Source organism: Belonocnema kinseyi, chromosome 10 (assembly GCF_010883055.1).
Source record: "Belonocnema kinseyi isolate 2016_QV_RU_SX_M_011 chromosome 10, B_treatae_v1, whole genome shotgun sequence".
Classification (NCBI taxonomy): Eukaryota; Metazoa; Arthropoda; class Insecta; order Hymenoptera; family Cynipidae; genus Belonocnema; species Belonocnema kinseyi.
Window position 1 is genome coordinate 86,067,238 of NC_046666.1, and position 23,978 is coordinate 86,091,215.

General features: G+C 34.0%; 1 protein-coding gene across 2 annotated transcripts in view; it reads left to right on the forward strand.

The window, feature by feature from the left end:
* Positions 1-21,475, forward strand: part of LOC117181633 (fatty acid synthase-like) — a 149,286-nt gene extending 127,811 nt beyond the window's left edge. For both annotated transcript variants that reach the window (XM_033374517.1, XM_033374519.1), the window contains exons 12-19: positions 7,946-8,341; positions 12,556-13,522; positions 16,313-17,306; positions 17,393-18,224; positions 18,453-18,934; positions 19,016-19,270; positions 19,530-19,781; positions 21,114-21,475. In XM_033374517.1, the coding sequence (XP_033230408.1) occupies positions 7,946-8,341; positions 12,556-13,522; positions 16,313-17,306; positions 17,393-18,224; positions 18,453-18,934; positions 19,016-19,270; positions 19,530-19,781; positions 21,114-21,215 (4,280 nt within the window). In that variant the 3' untranslated portion in view covers positions 21,216-21,475. The remainder of the gene's footprint in view (positions 1-7,945; positions 8,342-12,555; positions 13,523-16,312; positions 17,307-17,392; positions 18,225-18,452; positions 18,935-19,015; positions 19,271-19,529; positions 19,782-21,113) is intronic.
* The last annotated feature ends 2,503 nt before the right edge of the window (positions 21,476-23,978 follow it).

A 23,978-nucleotide genomic window follows, 5' to 3' on the forward strand; every position in this document is an offset into this window, starting at 1 on the left:
TCTCGAAAAAAGTACCCCTAAGTGAAGGCTTAACATCGTGCCGAAAGCGAATGACACATTCTCGAAGTGTTTCTAATGGTGAATCTGGGATACTGGCAAGCTGGGATCTGCAAGCAACGCATAAACTTTTCCTTGGTTGCTCTAAAACTAGAAAGTTATAGATACGGTTCGAAACGATCGACCGACACCTTATATGTGTTGCATCTCAAAATAATTAACCAAAAACAAAGAATAAAGACAAAACGAAGCAAATAAGAAACACAAAATGAGAAATAAAAGATAATTAGAATACTATTTCTCATTTTTTGTGTCTCATTAACTTCATTTAGCCCTTATTTTTATTAAAAGAAATAATTCCATTACGATTGAAGAAGAACATTGGCATTTTATTTTTTAATAAGCAACTTTGATTTACAGTTTACGAATTCTTCTTGACATCTTTTTTTGAAATCTGTTAGCATATTGACCGTCGCGTTGGGAACTTATGACCTATCACTTGCTTGTCATTAATTTTTTGAAGTCTTTAACTACTTACAGAACACGTTTTTTTATCCATTTTAAATAATTGTGTAACTGTCACTACTGAACGATGCAGCAGACGACAACAATCAATTTACTTTGCGCGTACGCGCGAGGCCCTCGTTCTTTCGCGTCCATGCCATCTACGATGGGCAGGAGATCTAATTTGACTCCCCTTCCTGCTTCTCAACCTTCCGCGCCAAAGTTCTCAAAATTTACCATTTTGCCTTATTGAGTTGACCGAGCCTGTTCCCACAGAAACGCAGAAGCAATGGCGATTTTTTTATTCGATATGGGAAACCTTTATTATTCAGATTTAATTCAGATTATTCATAATTTAACCTAGAGTTATTTCCTGTGAAATTAAAGTTATTTAAATAATTGTATTGTATTAGTAGATTTTTTGATAGAGTGGCGTGTTCAAATCAATGCAGCATTTGGGTATAGTCAATTATAGGTAGACTGAATATTTGATGAAGCATAATATTATAATATGAATACTATGTATTCAGGCATGTATTTATGTAGATATTTGTAATAAATTGGTAGGCGTGTAGAAATATGTAGAAATGCAAATAATTTCGATGTATTCAATTTCACTTCCGATAAAATAAAGAATAAAAGAAGTGATGAGTCCCTACGCTTCAAATTGCCCTGTATCACAGTCTCGAACATAGAAGATTTTAATTTTTAAAAAACTCGATTCGGAAAGATAACGAGGTTGGCGATTATCAAACCTTGATGACTTGCCTACCAATTTGGCCCTTATTACACTTTTCGAAACAGATCGTGCGCTGCAATCTCAAGTAATTTTGAGCAAATTTTAAATCCTCGTCTTCCTTGCTCAAGCTATGTTTAAATCCCAAATTAAATTGCAATCTCAAACCATGTCTCAGTCCCAAATTCAATCCGAATGAATCCGAGGTTCACTTATGAATCCTTGTTCATTCATGTTTTAAGATCAACTTCAATCCGAAACCATAAAAAATTCATTTTTCAATCTAGACCCTTACCGAATCCATTTATCAAAGCGTCCCTCCAATTTTTTTGAATCGGTAGGACTTCTTGAATGCAACCAGAATAAGTGGGACTATATCCGATACCCACCTAAACAAATAATTGTGAATCCGAAACCATATCAGAATTAATCATACGCAAATTAGAAAAAATCTTGCACTTATTTTCAATGCAATGCCCAATCCGCATGAATTCAAGAATGATCCCAAGCAAGGTTTGATCTTTTTATTGCCTTTATCTGTGTACTAAATCCAAGTTAATCAGAAACTAATCTAAGCCCATCGTTCATTCATTCTTATTTATTATTACTTCTGCAGGTTTTCGCTTATGTCTCATGTTTAGTGAGGCTATTAAAGATTTTGATTTTTCCTTGTGATAATATTCTTATTAACTTAGTTTGTCAGTTTCCTGTATCTTTTCGCTTTCGAGATAGATCAAAATTTTTATTAAAAAAATTTTCTGCTGGTACAATTTGAGGTACCCGAAGATCATCTGAAATTTCCGCCTACTTAAATTATCAATCTATCGAATCTTTTTTTTACATTTACGGATTATCAAATCTTATCCAATGCTAAGTCTATTAAGTATAAATTTCAAATACAATTTATCCACAGCACCACTCGGCTGAAGGCTTTTTTACGGGGTTACGTGAGTTCTAAAATTTCAAAGAATATATTTTTTTTATCTGATAGTACAACATATCAAGAATATTCTCCCAATCTTTTAAGTCAATTGAAATAAAACTCTAGTAGATAAAGCCTTTCCAAATTCTTGTCATTAAGTTCGGCCGGTGCGCAGTGGGAAAAAATGAATTTTTTGGTTTAAAATAATGTACAATGAACAAAAAAAAATGTTACAAACAAATTATTTGCAGAAAAAATGTTTTCTACGATTTTCCATAACTATGCGTTTTTCAAGTTATATTGTAATAAATTTACATGGGAACAATATTTTTTTTTACTTTCTCTTAAGATTATAATTGTTCATATTATAATCAAATTTAATAAACAAACGCATTATTCGGGCATCTGTTGACGGAAAAAGTCGATTTTTCTATATCAGTCATTTTAATCGGGAACTTCATGATGATTAAAGCAAATTTCATAATTAGTTAATAAATTTAATATTGTTTTCAAACAAATTTAATACACAAATGCATTATTCTGGCACCTGTTGATGGAAACTTTTTTTTTCGATATCCCGGATGAATTATTTCCAATGAAGATGAATTATTGCTGGCGCCATCTTAGATTCTTTTGTTATTCTGATGCTATGGCCAAACAACTGACGATAACACTGATATGCTACTGTTTCTTAATTTTTCTCGCATCTTTGGCATTTGTGTCAGGCAGAAATCATTTACATTTTGCGGTCCTATAAAATAAAACAGAAAGTAGCATCACCAAAGACAGTTAGTAATTTGAATTCGTCTCTATTTCAATAACATTTGATACCAGAATAGTATGTTACTCCTTTTCAGAAACCAGTTATAGGCGAATATCAGGCTTCTTTATAAGAATTTTTTCTACGTACGTTGAAGCATCTAGTATTTTCTTTTTGCCTTCTACGAAAATATAGTTTTTGCTTTTTTTGTTTTTGTTCTTTTTTCGCGTTAATTATTATTTGGAAAGTAAAAAAAGAGTTTCTTATCTATGTTGAGTCCTTACTTGTAAATAATTGTTTCGCAAAAAGCTACGTTTTTTGTGATTATAAAGTTGTATAAATTCCAAATATGAAAGCTTTAAATTTTATTACTAGAGTTTTAAGTTATTTGCTGATAAACAATTTCAGTGAAGATCTACATATTTTAGTGGAGCACATTTGCTCGACAAATGCGTTGGAAAGTGAACAACAAAATGTGGTGCGTCAAAAATGTTTGCAATACTTTATACCAAATTATGAAAAAAAAATAAAAGAATTCATTTTACGATTTAGAAAAGTTCGATAGATCAAACGAAAGATGGTAATCGTAAGACTTCGTAATAACATTTTATCATGCAAAAGCTGGCAGAAAATCTTCGGAAGATTTTGAAAACGTTTCAAAATCAACCCAAAGACGAAAAATACTCTCATTTGTGGACAGTTACTCCCCAGTTGAAATTGAAAATGCCTTTCTGAGCAATTTTTGCTAAGACGGGGAAAAACTTGGCTCAGGAATAAAAAGATTTGATCACTGAAAGTGCTATAGATACTAAAGGAAAAACGATTTACAAAGCACTAATACGTAACCAAACGGATTCAAACAAGGTTACGAAATGCAGATATTTTTCTTCTCTGTGTTAATCTTGAAGGCGCTAAGAAAGAATGTCTTCCTGCTGGAAGTAGCGTGGAAATAACGGGGACTGGTGTTGGAGTTGATTTACAAAAATTGTATGATCACGCGGTAAGGCGTATTTTAGAAATTCCAAAAAATTTTGCCCTTAATTTGGTAAAACAAAAAAAGTTGCAATAAATTGTATTCACAAATATGGTTGTGATGGCTCGACTGACCAGAGTGGGTATAATCAGAAATTTAGTCAAGAAAGAAAATCTGATGTAAGTATATACACGATGACAATGATACCATTGCGCATGTACACAACCTGTTTGAAACGCGCCTCTAAAATTTGTTCAGAATTACTTATGTATAAGCAAGCACCAGAGATAAAGAAACGTACGATATCATAAGTAGATTTGATGAAAAAGAAAATCACAACACTTGTTCCAACAAAAATTAAAGTTCCCAATGGTCGTTGCATAATAACTGTCACCCATGACTTTGTCTTAACTATGCATGCGTGGATTCGCATGATGGAATATGTTCTGCATATAGGCTATCGTCTAAGCTTCTGTGAATGGCAAGCGAAGATGGAAAGTGAGAAAGAGCAAGTAAAAACAGCAAAAAAAGATTTCAAACCGAGTTTTTCGATGAAATGGGATTAATCGTAGAAATTCCAACACATGGATATAAAACTTCAAACTCGGGAAATACTGCAAGGAGATTTTTCAGAGATTCTAAATTGACTTCTGAGATTCCTGGTGTTAGCAGACAGTTGATTCGTAATTTCAGCATGACTTCACAAGAAATGTCTTCAGGAGAGGTGATCAAGTTTACATACTGTAAGTATTTACATTCATGCTGAAAACTTGATACTTCATTTAGCGAATCTTACATCCGTGGTAAAAAAAACAACTATTTTCTGTATAATTTTTTTGTTACAACGTCAATTTTCAAGATTTTAGTAAGTATCACTATCTGTACAATAAAATATATTTATTTAATGCAAAAAAGACTTTAAATTTTTAAATAATAGCAACAGCGGCAGTGAAACGTACATTAAAAAAAATTATGTATAGAATACCATATATGGGAGTCGTTGTAGTATGGGATCGATAAATATTTTCGAGTCTAGCTCAAAAATCACTAAACGTAACTTTATATGACATTGTGAGTTTTTAAAGATTCAGCGATGAACGTTCTTCCGGAATTCGTGAAATTCAGATTTAAGAGATTGAAGAGTACTGCAACTTTGCATACATATTGGGATTTTGTCGATGACATTGATTTAGAATTGTTAATGAACGATTTTTTTTCGCAAAACAAAAAACGAAGAGCAGCTTTTGCAGTTCTTTGGAATGCCTATGAAGCCTGATCGCTCTCCTAGTTTGATGTTCAAAATTTCTATATTCCAAATCTAATTCAATATAACTTTATTACCCTTTCAGCTAAGTTAAATGTGCTATTGGTATAGGCGAGGAAACACTATATTATTCTGAAACAATACTATTTCCTGACTTATTTTAGGTGAATCAATAAGTAGCAACCACAAAAACAAATTTTAATTTTTAGCTCTGATGCAATGTACAATTCTGCATCGTTTTAAGGTAATTCTAAGTATTTAACAAGCTCGTTCATTGCTTCTTGCCTAAAAATGTTTAGCACTCTCTTACTTTATTTGTTTGAGAATGAATAGTCATCACAAGAGCTCATTTATTTCACTTCAGAACCATTGGTGATCTTCAAATTCTCTATTTAACAGATTGAACGTGCTATTTAATCTTCTTTGCTATCGTTGATCGGAAACGAACTTCCGATCGCATCACAATCGTTGCATATATCACCAGTCTCGAACGTTTTGGTGGGTTTCCTTAGGGGTATAACATCGACACAAGAAATTCTTTTGTTGACCTTCCTCGTAACCCATGCCAAGTTATTCAAAAAGAGATAGCGATCATTTTTCTTTTAGTTGGATTTTTAATAAATTAGGTTTCGTGAACTTAAGGGTCTTACTATCTCCAAAGACGACCTAACGACTCAACATTGTACCATATGGCACCCAGAACATATTTCGTAGGGAACCCATTTCTTGTTTTAATCCCTAACATCGACACCAAAAAATTCTTGATAAATTTAATGACTCTATTCATTAATGAGTTTATGATCGCTCGAAGCCTGGTATTTACAACAAATACATCAAAATACATTAGGGGTTTTATTACAAAAAATTTTGAAAAGCAGAAGTTTGAAATAAGAAGTTAAGAACGTAAGAAGTACGAGTTAGGAAGAAGTGATTACCCTTATACCTACTTATGCCTAGATATAAGGGATTTATGATTCTGACGAGCACAATGCCAACTTATTGTCGGACCCACTACGGCTTCATCCTCACATCCTAACGTCCTTCCGCAGGGCATCGCGCTTTAGCTGACTTGTGCGCCAGCTTAACCTTCCACCGTAGCATGAATATGAAATCGTCGTATTGTTAATTCTTAGACCATTGATTCTGTGATAACTGATTGATGCGAACAAGAACAAATTATTGCACTCACAATTTTAGAACATCCATGTAGACCTTTTATAGGACCCGAGCTCTACGAAACACGGCAGAACGACAACATCGTGGTCCTTTATGAGGACGATGGGAAATGTGTTTTACGTCTGGCATATTTTCAGAGTTCTTGAACTATCACTTTTATTGAGTCTAGTATCAGCGTTGCAATACGCTATCATGAAATACATGCACTACGTAAATTAGCTGAGATTGACGTGAATTTAATATTAGTATTTGATTCGCAACCAGTTAAGTGATGTGAGTTTATATTTTTATTTTAAACCTGATTCCTATTATCCTACCTTCGAGGACTTATAGCTTCTAATTGGTGAATCTATTTTCCCAAAAAAGCTTTGAATTCACTGAATTCTGTACAACACAGCCCCACCAAAAAGTGTTATGTGCATAAAATTAGACAACCATACCTATGCGTTTTTGGGGTAGCTGAACCTGAATCTAGGGTCTGTTCTAACACATCAGTCCAGAGTGAAGGTCATTTTAAAGTCAACTTTTGTTTATAAATCGAAAACGCGTTTTTGATCGCGAATTCTGAAATACCGGGAAATTTTACGTTTGCATTTGGTTTGTGACCTCTAGATCAAATTTACATGTGAAGCTCACCTGAAGGAAAAATCACTTTTTATCTTCTTTGGCTGTTATCTAGTCCGGATAACGGGAAAATGACCTTTTTGAAAAGTTTAGAAGTCACGGTGGGCTACCACCTGGTGACTTTAGATGTTGCCTTGAAAGTTAACTTTACTGCCTTGTCTTTAGTAGCTGGACTCATTCTCAAATTCAAAAACTGGGAGGGCATTTTTTTAGTTCTACACGTACTTTGCAACATAATTATAAATAACAATTCTGTTAAAGAATTTTAAAATATCACTTTAATTTGCATATATTTGACAAGATATAAAGGCCTCAAAGAACTTTGAGTTTTCACGTAATCTATTTAATAATCTTTGATACTCTACTAAAAAATACTCACAAAAGATCATAGAAACTCGTAAGTTTAAACGCGCTCCTGTGAGTAGAATACGTTGATGTAGGTATTTATACTAGGAACCGCTATCGAAGGTAAAAAGTATATCAATTTGAGGCTGGCGGGAATTAGTAAAAGCTTTACGAGTATTTCTTACTAGTGAATCTAAGTATTTTTAGTAGGGTTGTATAGTATCAGTAGAACTTTGCCTAAAGAATGTATAAAAGTACCTATTTGATATTACAAATATATCCATAATTAAAAAATGATGAAACTACCCGCATAAAATTACCTAAAAAAATTCGTATTTTTTTCGGAGCAAGAGACGGTTACGTAAGAGCCATAATTCAATCAAGAGCTTAGATGCCTGATTTCCGAAACAAGGCTGATTTTACTCGAGAAGTTTTATTTTTAATAATTATTGAATTAATTATTTACTTCTAATAATTTATATTTCAAGTAAGTCTGTGGGCTTAATTCAATACAAAAAAATTTTTTTTAAAAAAAGGGTTTGTCCTAATTTTAATTTTCCACGCTTTTTTATATTTTTTGGCCCATCCTAATACACATATATCTATTTGAAGTCTTTACACTAAATAACTTACTCTGGTTCCAGTTTCAGGAAATTTTGAAGTTATCGAAGGTGGAGCTGCGATAGTCTCGGGATCTATTCGTGCGATTGTAGATGCATCGAAAGAAAAGATAAACCCTTCCATAGCATATAACGAACATGAAGAACAAATCCTCTCCAGAGATATTTACAAAGAATTAAGACTTCGTGGATATCATTATTCTGGTCTATTTCGTGGACTCAGAAGTGCTGCTATTAAAGGAAATAATGGTCAAATTACTTGGGTTGGTAACTGGGTAACATTCATGGATAACATGCTACAATTAAAGATTCTTGGCATTGACACGAGAGGTTTATTTGTTCCAACTGGAATTAATAAATTAGTTATTGATCCAAAAGCTCACTTGAGTAAAATTATCAGTGCAGATTCTAATGAAAAATGTGAGTAAATCAATATAAGTTTAAATAATATTTAGCAGTTGTCGATTCTCAAGATTTAATAGTAATTAAAATAGAAAATAAGTAAACGACGAAACTAAGAAGTTTTATCTTGAACTGTAAAATGTAATTTTTCCTTTATAGGTGTCTTATACTATTTACAACTCTTAAGAATTACATAACATGAAATTTTTTTAAACATTTATAAATTCACATAAAGATGGAACTTAGGTTTTAGATAGAAAAGAAACAGAAAAAAAATGGTTTTTCCATAGATATTAGAGCCAAATGTTATCCACAACTGGGCGAATTTTCGATTACCCGTACTAGAGACCAGTAATGGACCACACTACTACGACGGTGGTGTGATACTTTTCCTTCAAAAATAAAATGTGCTTAGTCCCGGTTTATTTCAGGCCAAAAGAATGGTAGAAATAGAGTGAGTACACGTCCTTGTATCATCTGTTATTCAAACCCAAAAATAACACAGGCAACCAAAAAAAATTCAAAGTCCACGGAGGCGACCTTTTGGGTTCTAGGTTGACCTTCATTAGTTCAATATCAAGGTCATTTGAAGGTCAAACTGACAAAATGACCTCAAAAAATTTTTGTAAACATTTATATATAGGTTTTGAGGGTATCTGAATACAAATACTAGGTTGATTTGATCATATCTGGTTATCTGAAGGTCATCTGAGGTCATTTGAAGGTCGAATTCGGAAAAAGGCTAAAAAAATCTGAAAAAATTCAAATGTAGGTTTTTGAGCATGCTGAATCCGAATCCAGTGTCGGTTGACCTTCACGAGTACAAGGTCAGGGTCTTTTGAAGGTCAAATCAATGAGGTACTGTTGAAAAAATGTTTTAAAAAATTAATTTAGAATCATCTTTAATTTTTCGTCTATATAGAAACTGGAAATATTAATTTATCTTTATCAACATTAGCTGCTATGAATTTCTCGAAAGTAAGGCAGTGTACTTATCAATATTAGCCAAATACTTATAACTTAAGCGAAAAACTTATAAAGGTGATGATTGGAGACTGTTTATTGACTCATGAAAAAGAAGCTTAAAAGCTGTAATACTTCATAACACAAATCAATATGCCGCAGTACCTGTCAGTACAAAAATGCAAAGGGATGCATGGCTCAGTTTTAAGGAAGTTGTGAAACACTTTTTAGGAAATAAAAAAAGTGAAAATTATAAAGTTATAGCAGCCGAAATGATTTTTTTGAGGTTATTTTCTTGGTTTGACCTTCAAATGGCCTTGATCTTGAACTAATGAAGGTCAATGGACATCAGATTCGGATTCAGCGTGCTAAAAAACCGATGCCTAAATTTTTTCAGATTTTTTCAGCAATATTTCTTCATTTGACCTTCAAATGACCTTGAATGCGATCTGATCAACCCCACAGTTCTGATTCTAAAAACTTTCCCTTCCAGGTTTGCATTTGATGATAGACTCGTTGAGAGTTTTTTCGAGTAGCTACGAAATTTGACGGCAGCCTAGATAAAGATATAGCCTGACTGGAATAAGTCACATATTTGTTGAAACATACATGTCCAAAATTGTTTAAACGTGTTTCAGAAGGATTAGCCTTGTATAATGCAAGAATAAATTGCTCTCGAGCAGCTGTTACTTCATAGTGAGTAGATTTGCACATTAGAACATTCTGTACCTTAAAGAAATTAATTTTCCCTAAAATTAATCTAGACGATTCTAAGGCTAAGCACTATCAAAATGTTCTTGCCGATTTTAAAAACATCCCTCGAAGTTTTGATCCTGCACAAGATGATAGTGTTATTGAAGAAATTCATAGGAAGATAAAAATCCAGCTGGATGTAAAACGTATGCTTCAAAAAATTTGTCACTTTTTCGAGTCAGGCTGTGTCTTCCTCTGGGCTTTCTCCAACTTTCACAGCTGCTCGACAACACTCTTATCGAGTGTATCATTAAATGCAAACATACAAAGGAAAATGTTTAGAGTTGTAAATATGGGGTTAAAAAGGAAACAAAAATAGTTTATTGCTATTGTATACTAGTGAGACACCAGCTCCATCGCTCATTATGAATTTAATAAATTGTTCCTGTAAAATGGGATCTGGTGAACGTGGTGGACCTTTAAAAAGTGGATTGAAATGTTCCGTAATGTTCTTAAATTTTCAAGGTATAGGTTGCCTTAATGATGAAATTATAGATAAACTGTCACAGTTAAGGATTATGAAAACTAATAACAGTTTTTCAAATACATTTTAACAATTATTTACAAGCCTGCAGTGGATTAGTCATCCTGAAGGAACCACATTAAAAAAATTTACCACAAACTCTACCTCATAGGTGGTGTGTAAATGAGTCACAGATACATTTTCGGAAAAATTTTGATATTACCTTCGATTGTTTAAATAAAGACAAACTAATTAGAAATATTCATAGATAATAGTCTGCTCTAAAAATTAGCTTCTATATATTTTCACTAAAAAAACCACCCTTTTTCGAGGTATGTGCAAGAAAATACTACTACCATTACAGCTGCTACTACTACTACTCATACTTCTACTGCTACTACTACTATAAACTTATATATCATTGAATAATTACTTGAAAATAATTTTATTGTTAAAAAATATTTAAAATCGTATTTAATAATTTCTTTATATATCAAACACATTACACATATTCTTCAGTCAATTTCTTAGTAAAATAAGTCACTGATATATTTGCAGAGAAATCTTTATGTGCTGTTCAATTATTTTAATAACAACAAGTTCCTAATCAATATTCATATAGAATTGATTGATCCGCAATTTTAGTCCTATACATTATGGCCGAAAAACCATCCCATTTTGAGATATGTCAAGAGACGGAGCGTACGGACTTTGAATTCAAATTTACCCCCTACTCAGAGTGTGGATCACTCAGGAACTATGAGCCATATAACAAAAATGCCTATGACCTTTCTTGCTAAGAATTTTATGTATTTTTTTTTTGTATGGAACTTTTTTTGTCGTTAGATGTACCCTTTTCGAAATATTCGCTAAAACACAATTTTCGCCAGTTGCTCGTTAGATTTAAGGGTGTTTTCACCCACCGGATTGAAATATTTTTTGATTTTTATACCATAAGGAACCACATTCGATAGATATCTGAACTTCATAAATGTTTTCTGGAAAAAATTCTTAATTGACTGGACTATTAGGAATTAAGTACGGTGTAGTGCATGGCTTGCAGTGGCTTTTAACATAAATTCAGATAGTCCAAACGTAAACCGTCAGTTACGCATGCTAACAGCTGACGTAACCAACGCGCTGAGAGTAATGCCCTCATGCTATTTGTCATGGTTGATTGAGCAACGCCTCTCTTTCGGTCCCGCAGTTTATTAAATGAACATTTCATTGATAATGTAATTCTCATTTTACACCTATCTACTGTCGGGTATGGTACCGAGACTTAGATTTGCCAAAAAATGGATAGAAGCAATATAAGCACGGCTGGCATGAAATTCCTGTGGGACATTTACGGCAAAACGTTAATGGACAAAGTCGATAATTAGTGGGTTCTTACAGTATGTGGTGTAGAGAAAACGCTATTTTAAAAACAGTGAAATACATTTTCTAAGATTGTCTGACTTGTCGGAACAGAGAAATCTGGATGAAAAGATGTATAGATATAAAGAAAGTAAAAGATGTATTCCAGAATAAAGTCTTATGGCCGAAAGTTGTTCCTGAGCATAAGAAATGTGTAGCGAAAGGTGTCAGTGTTGTGCTGGATGAATGAAATTAAAGATTTTTCGATTGTCATCGGTCTTAGAGGAAGCTTTGCTAAGTAAATATGGTGATGTAAGACGTATGGGTTTTTTTATTCCTTTGTTGTCAGTTTGTGTGTTTTTATTTCAGCTGTGGTGAAAAATGACTTTTTAAAGCTCATATGATCATTCAATAATAATTGCACGCCCACTAGATGTGTAAGAAATCAATCAATTATCGCATGCTTTCTTTCCTTACCCTTATCACATAAATTCTTGAATCCCGACTAGTGAAACGAGGCTAAAAGAGAACGAGTTTCGCTCACCCGAATGTGGCTTTCGCTACATGGTTGAATTTTCATACTGTGAACATTACTTTTTTAATTTGTATTCTGGTCAGATGACATGAAATAGGATTTCTACATCTTTAAAACTACTTGTTTACAAAAAATAATATTTATTTACTTTATTTACAGTTATTTCTGCTTACGTGCATAAAGAATTTCAAACTATCGTAGCCGGTGGTATAGAAATTCAAGGATTAACAGCAAGTGCTATATCAAAAAGAAAACCGGTAGGTAAACCTGTCTTGGAAGAATACAAATTCATAGCACATCGTGATAGAACAGAAACTTCCTTGAAAGAAACAGTTCGTCTAGTAACGCATATTGCGCTCGAAAATAATTTGGGTCTTAAAGTTAAAACTGTTGAAATAGTTGACGATACCAAAATTACTAACTCGGAACAACTTATTTCGCCTATGATATTAGAAATTCTTGCTGATATACCGCTTATTCAGGCTGAAGTAGGTATTGCAATTGATTCGAAAAATGTCGAAGAAGGTGCGATATTACAAAATATCACTGTAATTGAACCTTCTAAACTACTTTGCGAAAAAAATACCCTAATTGCTGTTGGTCATAATATTTTGTCTGAAGATAAAAACGATTTATCAATTCAACTTCTCGCCATCCTCAAAGATGGAGGTTTTTTACTTACTCTCGAATCAATTGATTCCTCTTTCTCCAATTCAAAGTGGCTCAAAGACCTATACATTGTCGTGGAAAAGAAAACCGATTCAGGGCTTATATTACTCCTTAGAAAATTGCAAAAGACAAATAATCATGCATTAGTCGTAACCGTAAATAACAGCGAATTTTCTTGGGTGGAAGAGATGAAAAAAATTTTCAAGGCTGAAGCCGAGAAGAAAGCAAACGAGAGAACGAGAATCATTTTTGTGGCAGAAAATGATTTTGAAAGTGGATTGTTGGGCTTGGTAAATTGTCTCACTAAAGAACCGGGTGGAGAAATGATCCGAGGAGTTTTGGTTCATGATACAAAAGCACCTACATTTTCCTTAAAGCATCCGATTTATGCTAAGCAGCTGGCGCTGGATTTAACGATTAATGTGCTAAAACAAGAACAAACTTGGGGATCATATAGGTAAGTATTATTTGTTAAGATGGATATTCTAAGCACAATTGAAACAATATTGTAAATCCATTAATTAAGCTCTGGAGCTTTTAACATGGCTTAATATAAAGCGCCCAGAACTTCCCCTCTCCCACGGAATAATTCTATATTTTCTTATTTCATTCAATGCCTCAATTATTAAAAATATTTCTCTTACTTCACGTGTCTACTCTTTTCGATAATAGATACTATGATCAACAAGAAATTTCTATTTAATTAAAATATTGCGTGAGCCAAAAGTATGATAATCTCTCGATAGTGTCCGCGTTTCTTTTTTTAGTGTAAGTGTCAATCATTTATTTAATGTTATTGTATTTCTTTTGAGTGATCTTTGGGCTTCATTGTCGACAGAATGGTTTTCACCCAATGCTTATTCTTCTTGAAATTTCTGTTCGGGTTCGAGCGTCATGCAATACCATTTCGTTGGAGTCGGCACTCAGGTAGTAGCGTGATGCCTCTTTGTTTAACAGACTCGGATCCTTTTTTTCTGGGAGTTCAATGTCAACCAAGGTTCTGACAAGTGTGGGCTTTCCAAATCTTGAACCAGTTAAAATCAAGTATGTTATTTAGAACTATTTTATTAGTATTTAATTTAAAGTCAGTATATCTCTTGACCATTCAGGTCTTTTAGTTTTATTCTTAAAATTTATGTTTCTTTCTCTTTCGGTTTTATTAAGTGACTTACCCGACTCGATTGTCTTTTGTAGTTGTGGCAAGTGACGAGTCGGATGACATATTACTTCCGGTTGCATCGGGATTGATCGTTCGGTGAACGATCGTGGTCGTGGCTTCTGGAGGTTACATCTGTTCTAATTTTTCCTAACAACCAAAACCTTTTTTTGGTACAGTGATTTCTTCGCTGCCCCACTATGTGATTGTTCTCAACATTGCAAACGTCTCGAGACAGGCTCTCAGACCTGCCAAAATACTTCTGAAGTATTGTTTACAACACTGCAAACACCTCAAGACAGGCTCTTGGTCATGACAATTTTATTAACTGTACTTGTTCTCAATATTGCAAACGTCTCGAGACAATATCTAGGGTATGACAACCATACTGCTAATGGACTGTTTGGAATATTGTGAACGCCTTGAGACGTGCTCTCAGGCAGGACAAACGTACTAACTTTGTGATTTTTCTCAACATTGCAAAAGTCCCGAAACAGACTCTCAGGAATGACAGCTATACAGCTAAGAAATTGTTTGCAACATTGTGAACGCCTCAAAACAGGCTCTCAGACATGACTGTGTGATTGTTTGCAACATTGCAAATGCTTCGAGACTGGCTCTCAAGCATGCCAGACATATTGATGGTGGATTATTGGCAACATTGTAAAATCTTCAAGACTGGCTCTAAAGCATGATAGATACATTGATGGTGCATTGTTTGCAACATTGCAAACGCTTCGAGACTGGCTCTCAAGCATGTTAGACATATTTATGGTTGATTGTCTTGCCACATTGGGAACGCCTCTAGACAGGCTCTCCAGCATGACAGATATATTAATTGTGGCTTGTTTTTAACGTTTCAAGTGGCGTGAAACAGGCTCTCAGACTTGACTGACTTATTTAAAATGACAGACCATATGTTTTTCTTTTGTTATTTAATTTTGCTCAAACCTTGATTGGAGTATAATAAGCTGAATTTGGATTCGTTTCTCCGCACAGAGAGGGATAGATTTTCAGAAGTAGATATTAAAGACATTTATATATAATCTTGATATGGATATTACGCCATCTCGAACAATCGTCGTTTGTGTTCTGGTTTTCGGATATATGTCGCGATCAAAACTTGAGTGAAAAATTGATTGAGTGCTTTTGAAATTAGATTGCGTAATTTTCTCAAGAAAGTGAGAACTTTGCTCCGCAAGCATCATTTATGTTAGCATTGATCAGCGTTGAGCCAGGCTACAGGAAAATTATTGCTCGGGGATTCGGATATCAAAGGAATAGCACTGAGATGTGGGACCTTTTAGTTTCATTGTTGACTTTCACCCAACGCTTATTCTTTTTGAAATTTACCTTCTGTTTTGAGTGTCGTGTCGTACTTATTCGCTGAAGTCGGTACTCGGGTAGTAGCGTGATGTCTCTTTGTTTAGCAGACTCGGACCGTCTTTTCCTGGGAGTTCACTGACAGCCAATGTTATGACGAGTGCGGGCTTTCCGATTCTTGAACTAGTTAACATTAAGTGTGTTATTCGATACTATTTAATTAGTATTTAATTTAAACTGAGTATATCCTTTGACCATTAAGGTCTTTTAGTTCGTTTCTTGAAATCTGCGTTTCCTTCTCTTTCGGTTTTGTTAAGTGACTTCCCGAATCTCACAAAGTGCTTGTTGGATCGACTGTTGGACACGTTATTTGGAAGACAGTGATTTCTTCGCTGTGCCACAACAGTCCGCGATTAATTAAATAACAATAGGTAAATATTAGTTTAACGAAGATTGAGGTAATTATGGCTAAGTTAAACTTATCTAATTCCTATCTTACCGATACTTTTCCCGCCAAACTTACTTTCGCACGAAATAAGATAGACATCGAGTTGAAAGAATTGGAGATTTTCAGATTCGGGCCCAAGATATCATAGAACGTGAATGTGTTGCAACTAAAATTGGTTTTTTTAGTTCTGAATAGGTAGATTCGGATAAAACGTGTGATAACCTCTGACCGCAGATTGCAGGAGCGAACGATTCTATTTTGTGTGTGAAAGTCATTTACTGAACACGGTCTGAACAAGGTGATAAAGATTTTTTTTTCAGGCATATGCCCCTAGCTCCCCTTACATCACAGCATGTGCATCACGCATGGATTAATCAAACTGTACGAGGTGATTTAAGCTCTCTACAGTGGCTTGAAGGTTGGATTCAAAATAACTTTAAGCACGAGAATCTTGTTCATATAGTGTACGCATCGCTGAATTTCAAGGATGTAATGTTAGCCACTGGAAAACTGGCAACAGAGGTGGTTGCTACATCAAGACTGCAAGATTGCGTTATCGGTTTCGAATATAGTGGTTTTGATTCATCTGGACGACGCGTGATGGGTATGGTAACCGATTCTGCTCTTAGCAATATGCGTGTAGCTGATGCAATTTTACGTTGGGATGTTCCGGATAAATGGTCATTAGAAGATGCAGCTACAGTCACCTGTGTGTATGCGACTTGTTGTTACGCTTTATACATAAGTGGGAAAATGAAGAAAGGTGACAAAATCCTGATCCATGCTGGTAGTGGTGGAATAGGACAAGCTGCAATAAATCTTGCATTGTATGAAGGATGTGAAATTTTCACTACTGTTGGGACTGTGGAAAAACGAAAATTTATTACGGAAACATTTCCACAAATTCCCGATGATCACATCGGCAATTCTCGTGATACCAGTTTCGAACAAATGATTGTGACTGAAACTAAAGGAAAAGGAGTTGATATCGTTTTAAATTCATTAGCAGAAGAAAAGTTACTGGCCTCACTTCGATGTTTAGCTCGGTCTGGTCGTTTTCTGGAAATAGGGAAATTTGATCTAGTAGCGAACAACTCAATTGGACTACATAATTTCTCTCGGGAAATAAGCTATCATGGGGTCATGTTGGATAATTTATTTAATGGCACAAATGACAAAAAAATTAGGTTAAGAGACTTGTTTAGTACTTATTTAAAAAAAGGTGCCATTAAACCTCTGGTAAGAACTATTTACTCAAAGGATAAAGTAGAAACAGCTATTAGGTATATGGCCGCAGGAAACCACATCGGAAAGGTAAAATATATTGTAAACATAACATAAATTATTACAATACTTTTTAAATATGTCAAACATCTCGCAGGTATGATCTCTATTCACAGGTTTTAATACAAGTTCGTAGTGATGGCGAATCATTGAATAAATCAATACTTGCTCTGCCTCGATATCATTGCCAATATGATCGTAGCTATCTTATTCTTGGAGGCTTAGGAGGTTTCGGTCTAGAACTCGCAGACTGGATGGTTCTTCGAGGAGCTAAAAAATTAATACTTACGTCTCGAACAGGTATAAAGAATGGTTATCAACGAATGCGAGTGGAATTGTGGAAGAGTTACGGCGTGAAGGTGGTGATAATTTCCGAGAAAGATGCATCGAAGCTAGAAGATTGTGAATCAATTCTTAAAACCACTGCAGAATTGGGACCAATCGATGGTATTTTTAACTTAGCGGTTGTTCTTAAAGACAATTTTTGGGAAAATCAGACAAAAGAAACATTTGAGGAGTCTTTTAAGTCCAAGGCATGGAGTACAAAGCACCTAGATGAGTTGTCGAGAAAAATGTGTCCAGATCTTCGTCACTTTGTGGTATTTTCTTCTGTATCGTGTGGTCGCGGAAATGCTGGTCAGTCCAACTACGGAATGGCAAATTCAGTTATGGAGAGAATTTGCGAAAAGCGAGCAATTGAAGGACTCCCCGCTTTAGCTGTTCAGTGGGGTGCAGTAGGTGATGTTGGTCTCGTAGCTGAGATGCAAGAAGATCACAAAGAACTCGTTATTGGCGGCACGCTTCAACAAAGCATATCATCTTGCATTAATGAACTCGACGGCTTTTTATGTCAACGGAATCCGGTTGTTGCTAGCATGGTGGTTGCTGACAAACATGCTAAAAGCGGAGGTGCATCAAACATTGTTGATACTGTCCTGAACATATTAGGTAATTAATTAGTATAATCACTAAAAATCAGTACGATTTTTCAAAAGAAACCAATCATACGAATTGTACATATGTCATATCTGTGGATTCTTATACCAATATTTTATCCTAATTGTGTAGGCATGCGCTAGCAAACTTAGTCATTTGACATTGAATACTGGCATAGGTCGTGAAAGATAGGATATTCATAAAAAATTCAAAATAAATACTTTTCAAATTATTGTATAGGCTTGAAAGACCTCAAATCCATAAGTCAACAAACTTCTTTAGCTGAGCTTGGAATGGATTCAATGATGGCAGTAGATATAAAGCAAACATTAGAACGAGAATTCGAAGTCTACCTCACGGCTCAGGATATTCGTGGTCTTAATTTTGCCAAGTTGATACATATATCAATACAGCATAGTGAAGGTGAGAAGAAAATAGATGATTATGGAAAGGCTAACTCGGAAGCTTTGAACGGAATGCGGCTATTACTACGAACACTGGGAGCTGAAGGTATTAATTCGGAGGGTTCCTTCAAACTGCGTTCCAAAGAAGAAGAAGGAGAATACAAGAGTCAAGTGTTTCTTATTCCCGGACTAGAAGGATTTGGATCCGTATTTCTACCGTTAGCCGATAAAATCAGAGCACCAGTTACTTGTTTACAATTTAGCATAAATAATGATAAAGATATTTGTATTCCGGGCATGGCTCAGGAAGTTTTACCTGTTAGTCTATTTGTTTAAATCTTCAGGTTTAATTACATGGTGTTTCAAACTTACATAATAATATTTTTTCAATTATTTCAGCATGTTCTAAGCAAAAGCAAAGCAATAAAAAACGTTGTTCTAGTCGGTTACTCTTTTGGATCACTTGTGACTATCGAACTCGCTAGAATTTTGGAAGATAAAGGCTTTAATTGTCGATTGGTACTTATTGATGGTTCACCAGATTTTGTGCAAGCTATTAAGAATCAGCACATTGCTTCACGTTCAGATAAAGAACTTCAAAACAATGTACTAATGGGTATTTTAAATTTCTTAGCACCGAATCTTAGTTCCCAGGTAAAACCTAAAAAATATAAAGTACTGTAATCAATTTGTTTCAATTCAAATGTAATATGTCATAACTGACGCATAATGACCAACATTTATATATTTTTGTATATTTTCTTGCACCTATTCATTAAATAATATTCTATTTAAATAATGTGTAATAATGAAACAATTTAGTTATACGGATTTTGATGATTTTTTAAAAATAAACTAAAATAGCCGATTCTCGTACGTTCCTACACAAATGGATATTTCTTTTTTCTTATAGCTTGCAACTCATCTTCAGAACGATATGACATGGGAAGAAAAAGTAGAATCGATGATGGCTCTCACACCGACTGGAGATTTAAAATTATCACGGGATACGAAAAGGGCCATATGTACATCAATTTATTATAGACTTCGAGCAGTAGATGGTTACACCAATTTTGCTCTACAACCCATTCGATCGTCAATCCTGCTCATCAAGCCCACGCTGCCGACGTTAAATTCTATACCTGACGATTATGGCCTCCAAAGTGTAAGTTGCTTATAACATTAAACTTAAGTGTTACATATAATCCTGTTAGAAGCTTACATTAAAACTTGATTACGGTAGAAAAAATTTCAAATTAGAAATTTGAATTTAAGGTAAAGAAAAAAAGTTAATTTTATTACATTTGAATTCTAGTAAATATGAAAAATTGACCTAAATTTAAAAAAATCTAAAGAATTTAAAGAAACTCGATTAAATTAAAAAGATTCGGACATATGTAATGTAACTCAGAGAAATCCACGCGAAGTCACGATATCTGATGTAATTCAAATGAATCCGTGGGAATTCAAGTGACTGCTAGAGAATCCAAACAAAATCGAAGAACTTCCAGCTAATTAAATGTAGCTGAAAGAAATTTAAAAAATTTGTCTTTTCTTAAATAAGCATGCATCTTTTAAGTGTTAGAGGTAAGAAAGAGATGTTTTATCTGTTTCAAATTTTTCAAATAATAGGAGAAACGATAGATTTTTTTCTGTTAAAAATTAATTTTTGTTTAAATAATATGGGGTTATTATTTAACTTAATTTCAGTTTTTTTTTAACTTCTCTTAGCTTTTTTCTCAATTTATTGCGATTATCTCAAAACCCGTTTAAGCTATCGCAAAAGTGAGGCGGTTGTTGGTTTCAGTATTAACAAATGCACGGGAATTATATATTCTAATAAATAATTTTTTTGATTTTCCTTTCCATTACCTATCCACCTAGGGGCCATTCATAAAATAGGTAATACATTTTTCAGAAACTTCTGAGCCCCCTCCCCCTCCTGCGTGATACTTTCTCCATTGGTCTTAACATAAAGAATGATACTTCGGCAGATCCCCACCTAACCCTAAACGTATCACGTATTTTGTGAAAGACCCCTTAAAATAATAGATAAATGTTCATTCTTCGGCCTACTGGCCATGGCAAATTTACTTCATTTCACTTCTATAATTTTAAAGAAATTTTTTGAAACTAACCCTTGAAAACTAACATCCTTCATCCACACCTTACCTCTGAGATTGCTCCCTTTTATCAGCTTGCCTACTTTCACGCCTGGCCTTTTACTTCAAAAACTCTGCCTCCACGGCTAATACCTAATACTTATCTACTATTTACAATATTTACACTAGACTTATATGTACTTCTTCTCCCATTGACAATATTTCCTTCTTTTTTCCTCTTCTTACCTCCTTCACTTCTTATCCATCTTGCCCAACACCCCATCTGCAATAATAATTTATATCTTTTGTTTCTTGTATGATTTATCCCTAAATTTTGCTAAAAAACTAGAAATGGCTCAAGATTAACTGTTAAACTTCTTACATGTTTCTTCCAGGTAACTCAAGGCAACTTAGAAATACGTTATGCAGAAGGAAATCATGCAACCATACTGGAAAGTGATAAAATTTCTGATGCAATCAATGGGATTATGATATAAGAGAATCCGTTTTATTAAATCAAAATGCATAAAATAGATGTATGATTTTGTTTTAAATAATCCAAATAGAATGTAAACTCACAGTTGACCAAAGACAGTGTTAACAAATTCATTTTTATCAGACCATTTGTTTGTGATTTAAGTAGATAGTCTAAGCTATTAAGTCTATGTCTGTTGAAGCATCTGAGAATATTTGTGAAATTATAAATAATAATATTAATTCAGAATAGGAGAAAATATTTAAACTAAATTTTTGTTTGTGTAAAATCATTTAAATAAATAACCCTTGTAAAGAAAGAAGTTTAGTTAGTTTTTAAACGAGTTTTCATACGGTAGCTGATTCAGGAAGCCCTCAAATTTTGCGAAGCAAAATTATACGCTACATCAAGTTGGGTAAATAAGATCAAAGGAAGGGACCGATCCGTTAGACTAAAATCAAGCCGGCATTTTAAACCATTTTTGAAATATTGTAGAGGTGAACCATGACATGCTATACACTTCGTTAATATCAGAAATTATAGGCATTCAAAGGTTAAATTACGCTTCTGATTAGGGGCATGTGCAGTTTGGTCAGGGACCCTAACTATAATTCACTTCAACTATTCGGCAATCGGCCTCGGTCAACGAGCAAGATCATCTGTGTTGCGTATGAGTTCCATGCGGACGTGAATATTGTTTGGGATAGCGCATTACCCCAGTGGACGGTTTAAGTTCGAGAATTGTCTCAGTAATTTATCGGTCAAATGGCAAAAATCTTAAAAATGACTATTAAAATTGATTATTAAAGTTCAGATTTATCATAAATAATTTAAAATATTCAAAAATGAAGAAATAATACTTGCAATTTCGCTATTCATTCTACAGCGGAGCAATTATAGCACAGGGCAGTCTTGTGCTCTAATTGCTCCGCTGTAGAAAGAATAGCCATATTTTAAGTATTATTTTCTCATTTTTGAGTATTTATAGACATTTTGGATTATTTATAATAAATCTGAATTTTAATAATCAATTTTACTAGTATTTTTTAATATTTTTGCCATTTGTCCGATTTCTCTAATTTCCTCTACTTCTTATGTTCAAATAATAATTTTTTTTAAATAAAAGAATATTATTATTACCATTGTTTTATATGTATAAAAAGAAAAAATGCACCACCTTAAAATTGTTATACTATAAATAGAAAGCATTGTGCCACGGTATAACTTTGGGGTAGCGTACAACCCCGGTGGACGGTTAGGGGATGAGCTAGCTATGTGGATCGTTCTAGGGTTAGAAATTCAAAATTGCGGATCCAGTATGGCGGATCATTTTTTGAAAATTTGATCGTTTTCGCTTAAAAACTATTACTTGGGGGTTATAACGGTCGCTGATTACGAATATCTACTATCATTGAATAATTCAAAATGGCGGAAGATTTTTTAAAAATTCAAACGGATTTAGATAAATTTGTTACTCGACGGATTCAGGGAAAACTGATTGCGAAGTAATCAAACGACTGCCAAAGTGAATTTTATAAAGAAATAAAAAAACTACGCAACTTTGTTCAATGGATAGAGTTAGTCGTTTGCTCTTCTTCGGCTCACTCGTTGTTCTTTTCTCTTGAAATTCATTTGTTACTAAAGATCTTTAATTTAGTGACCATCTTGTGTTGAATTATGTCTCGACGTTTTATCTGCATTAATGCTCTCAATCGCTGCTGTGGATCAGCTTGCTACTATATCAACTTCAGTTTGTTCTATATCTTGTTGTGAATTAAGTCTTGAAGTTTTGTGTGTATTAATGATCCCGATCGCTTCTGTTATGTTTATGGTAAGTATGGTACGTTGCATTAAGTTCTTGGAAAAATGATATTTGAAAACATTTGCCTTTAGATATTCCCACGATATTGCGGAAACCTCGAGTACATGAGGATTGTTACTTTTTTGTGACGAAAATTGACGGACTTAATAATAAAAAATAAAATAAATTATCCAGAAGTTTTGTCAGTAACAAAGCCAATTTCTTATAAGGCTGAGTATGATTAACCTTCTCCACCAATTAAAATCAAATCAAGAATTTCTTTATTTTTATCTGTTTCTGTATCTATTTATTTTATTTTATCTGTTTCGGGATTTAGATTTACCGAAAGAAGCAGCAGACTTGTCAGATTCAAGACTTCAGAAAGCTCGTTGATTGGCTCCTGATACTTCATTCTCTTGGAACAGCAATCGTGAAGATGAGTTTCTTTCATGTTTTAAACAAACCGAAACCTTAGTCTATTGCACTGATGTCCCCAAGTAAACTAAAACTTTGGGACTCAAAGATTATAATTTAGATGAATTTTGTTTATATATTGACTTCTTTAAACGTACCTTAAAAGCAATTTTGCTAAGCAATGAAAAAAAAGTTTGTTTTAGTTCCCACAGCACATTCTGTCTACTTAAAGGAGACACATGAAAATTTAAAAATGTTGCTTCAGTCTATACAATATCATAAACATCAATCGTCGATTTGTGATGACCTAAAAGTTATAGGACTGCTTCTGGGTCAACAGTCTGGTTTCAGTCAGTACTCTTGTTTTTTATGCGAGTGGAATAGTAGGGCAAGAAATGAACCTTGAATAAAGAAGAATTGGAAACAGAGAGAGAATTTAGAACCTGGTTCGAAAAACGTAATTCATGAGTCTTTGATCGATCCAGCAAAACTATTTTTGCGCTCACTTCAAATTAAATTAGGGTTAATGGAGCAGTTTGTAAAAGCTCTCAGCAAACATGAGAAAGGTTT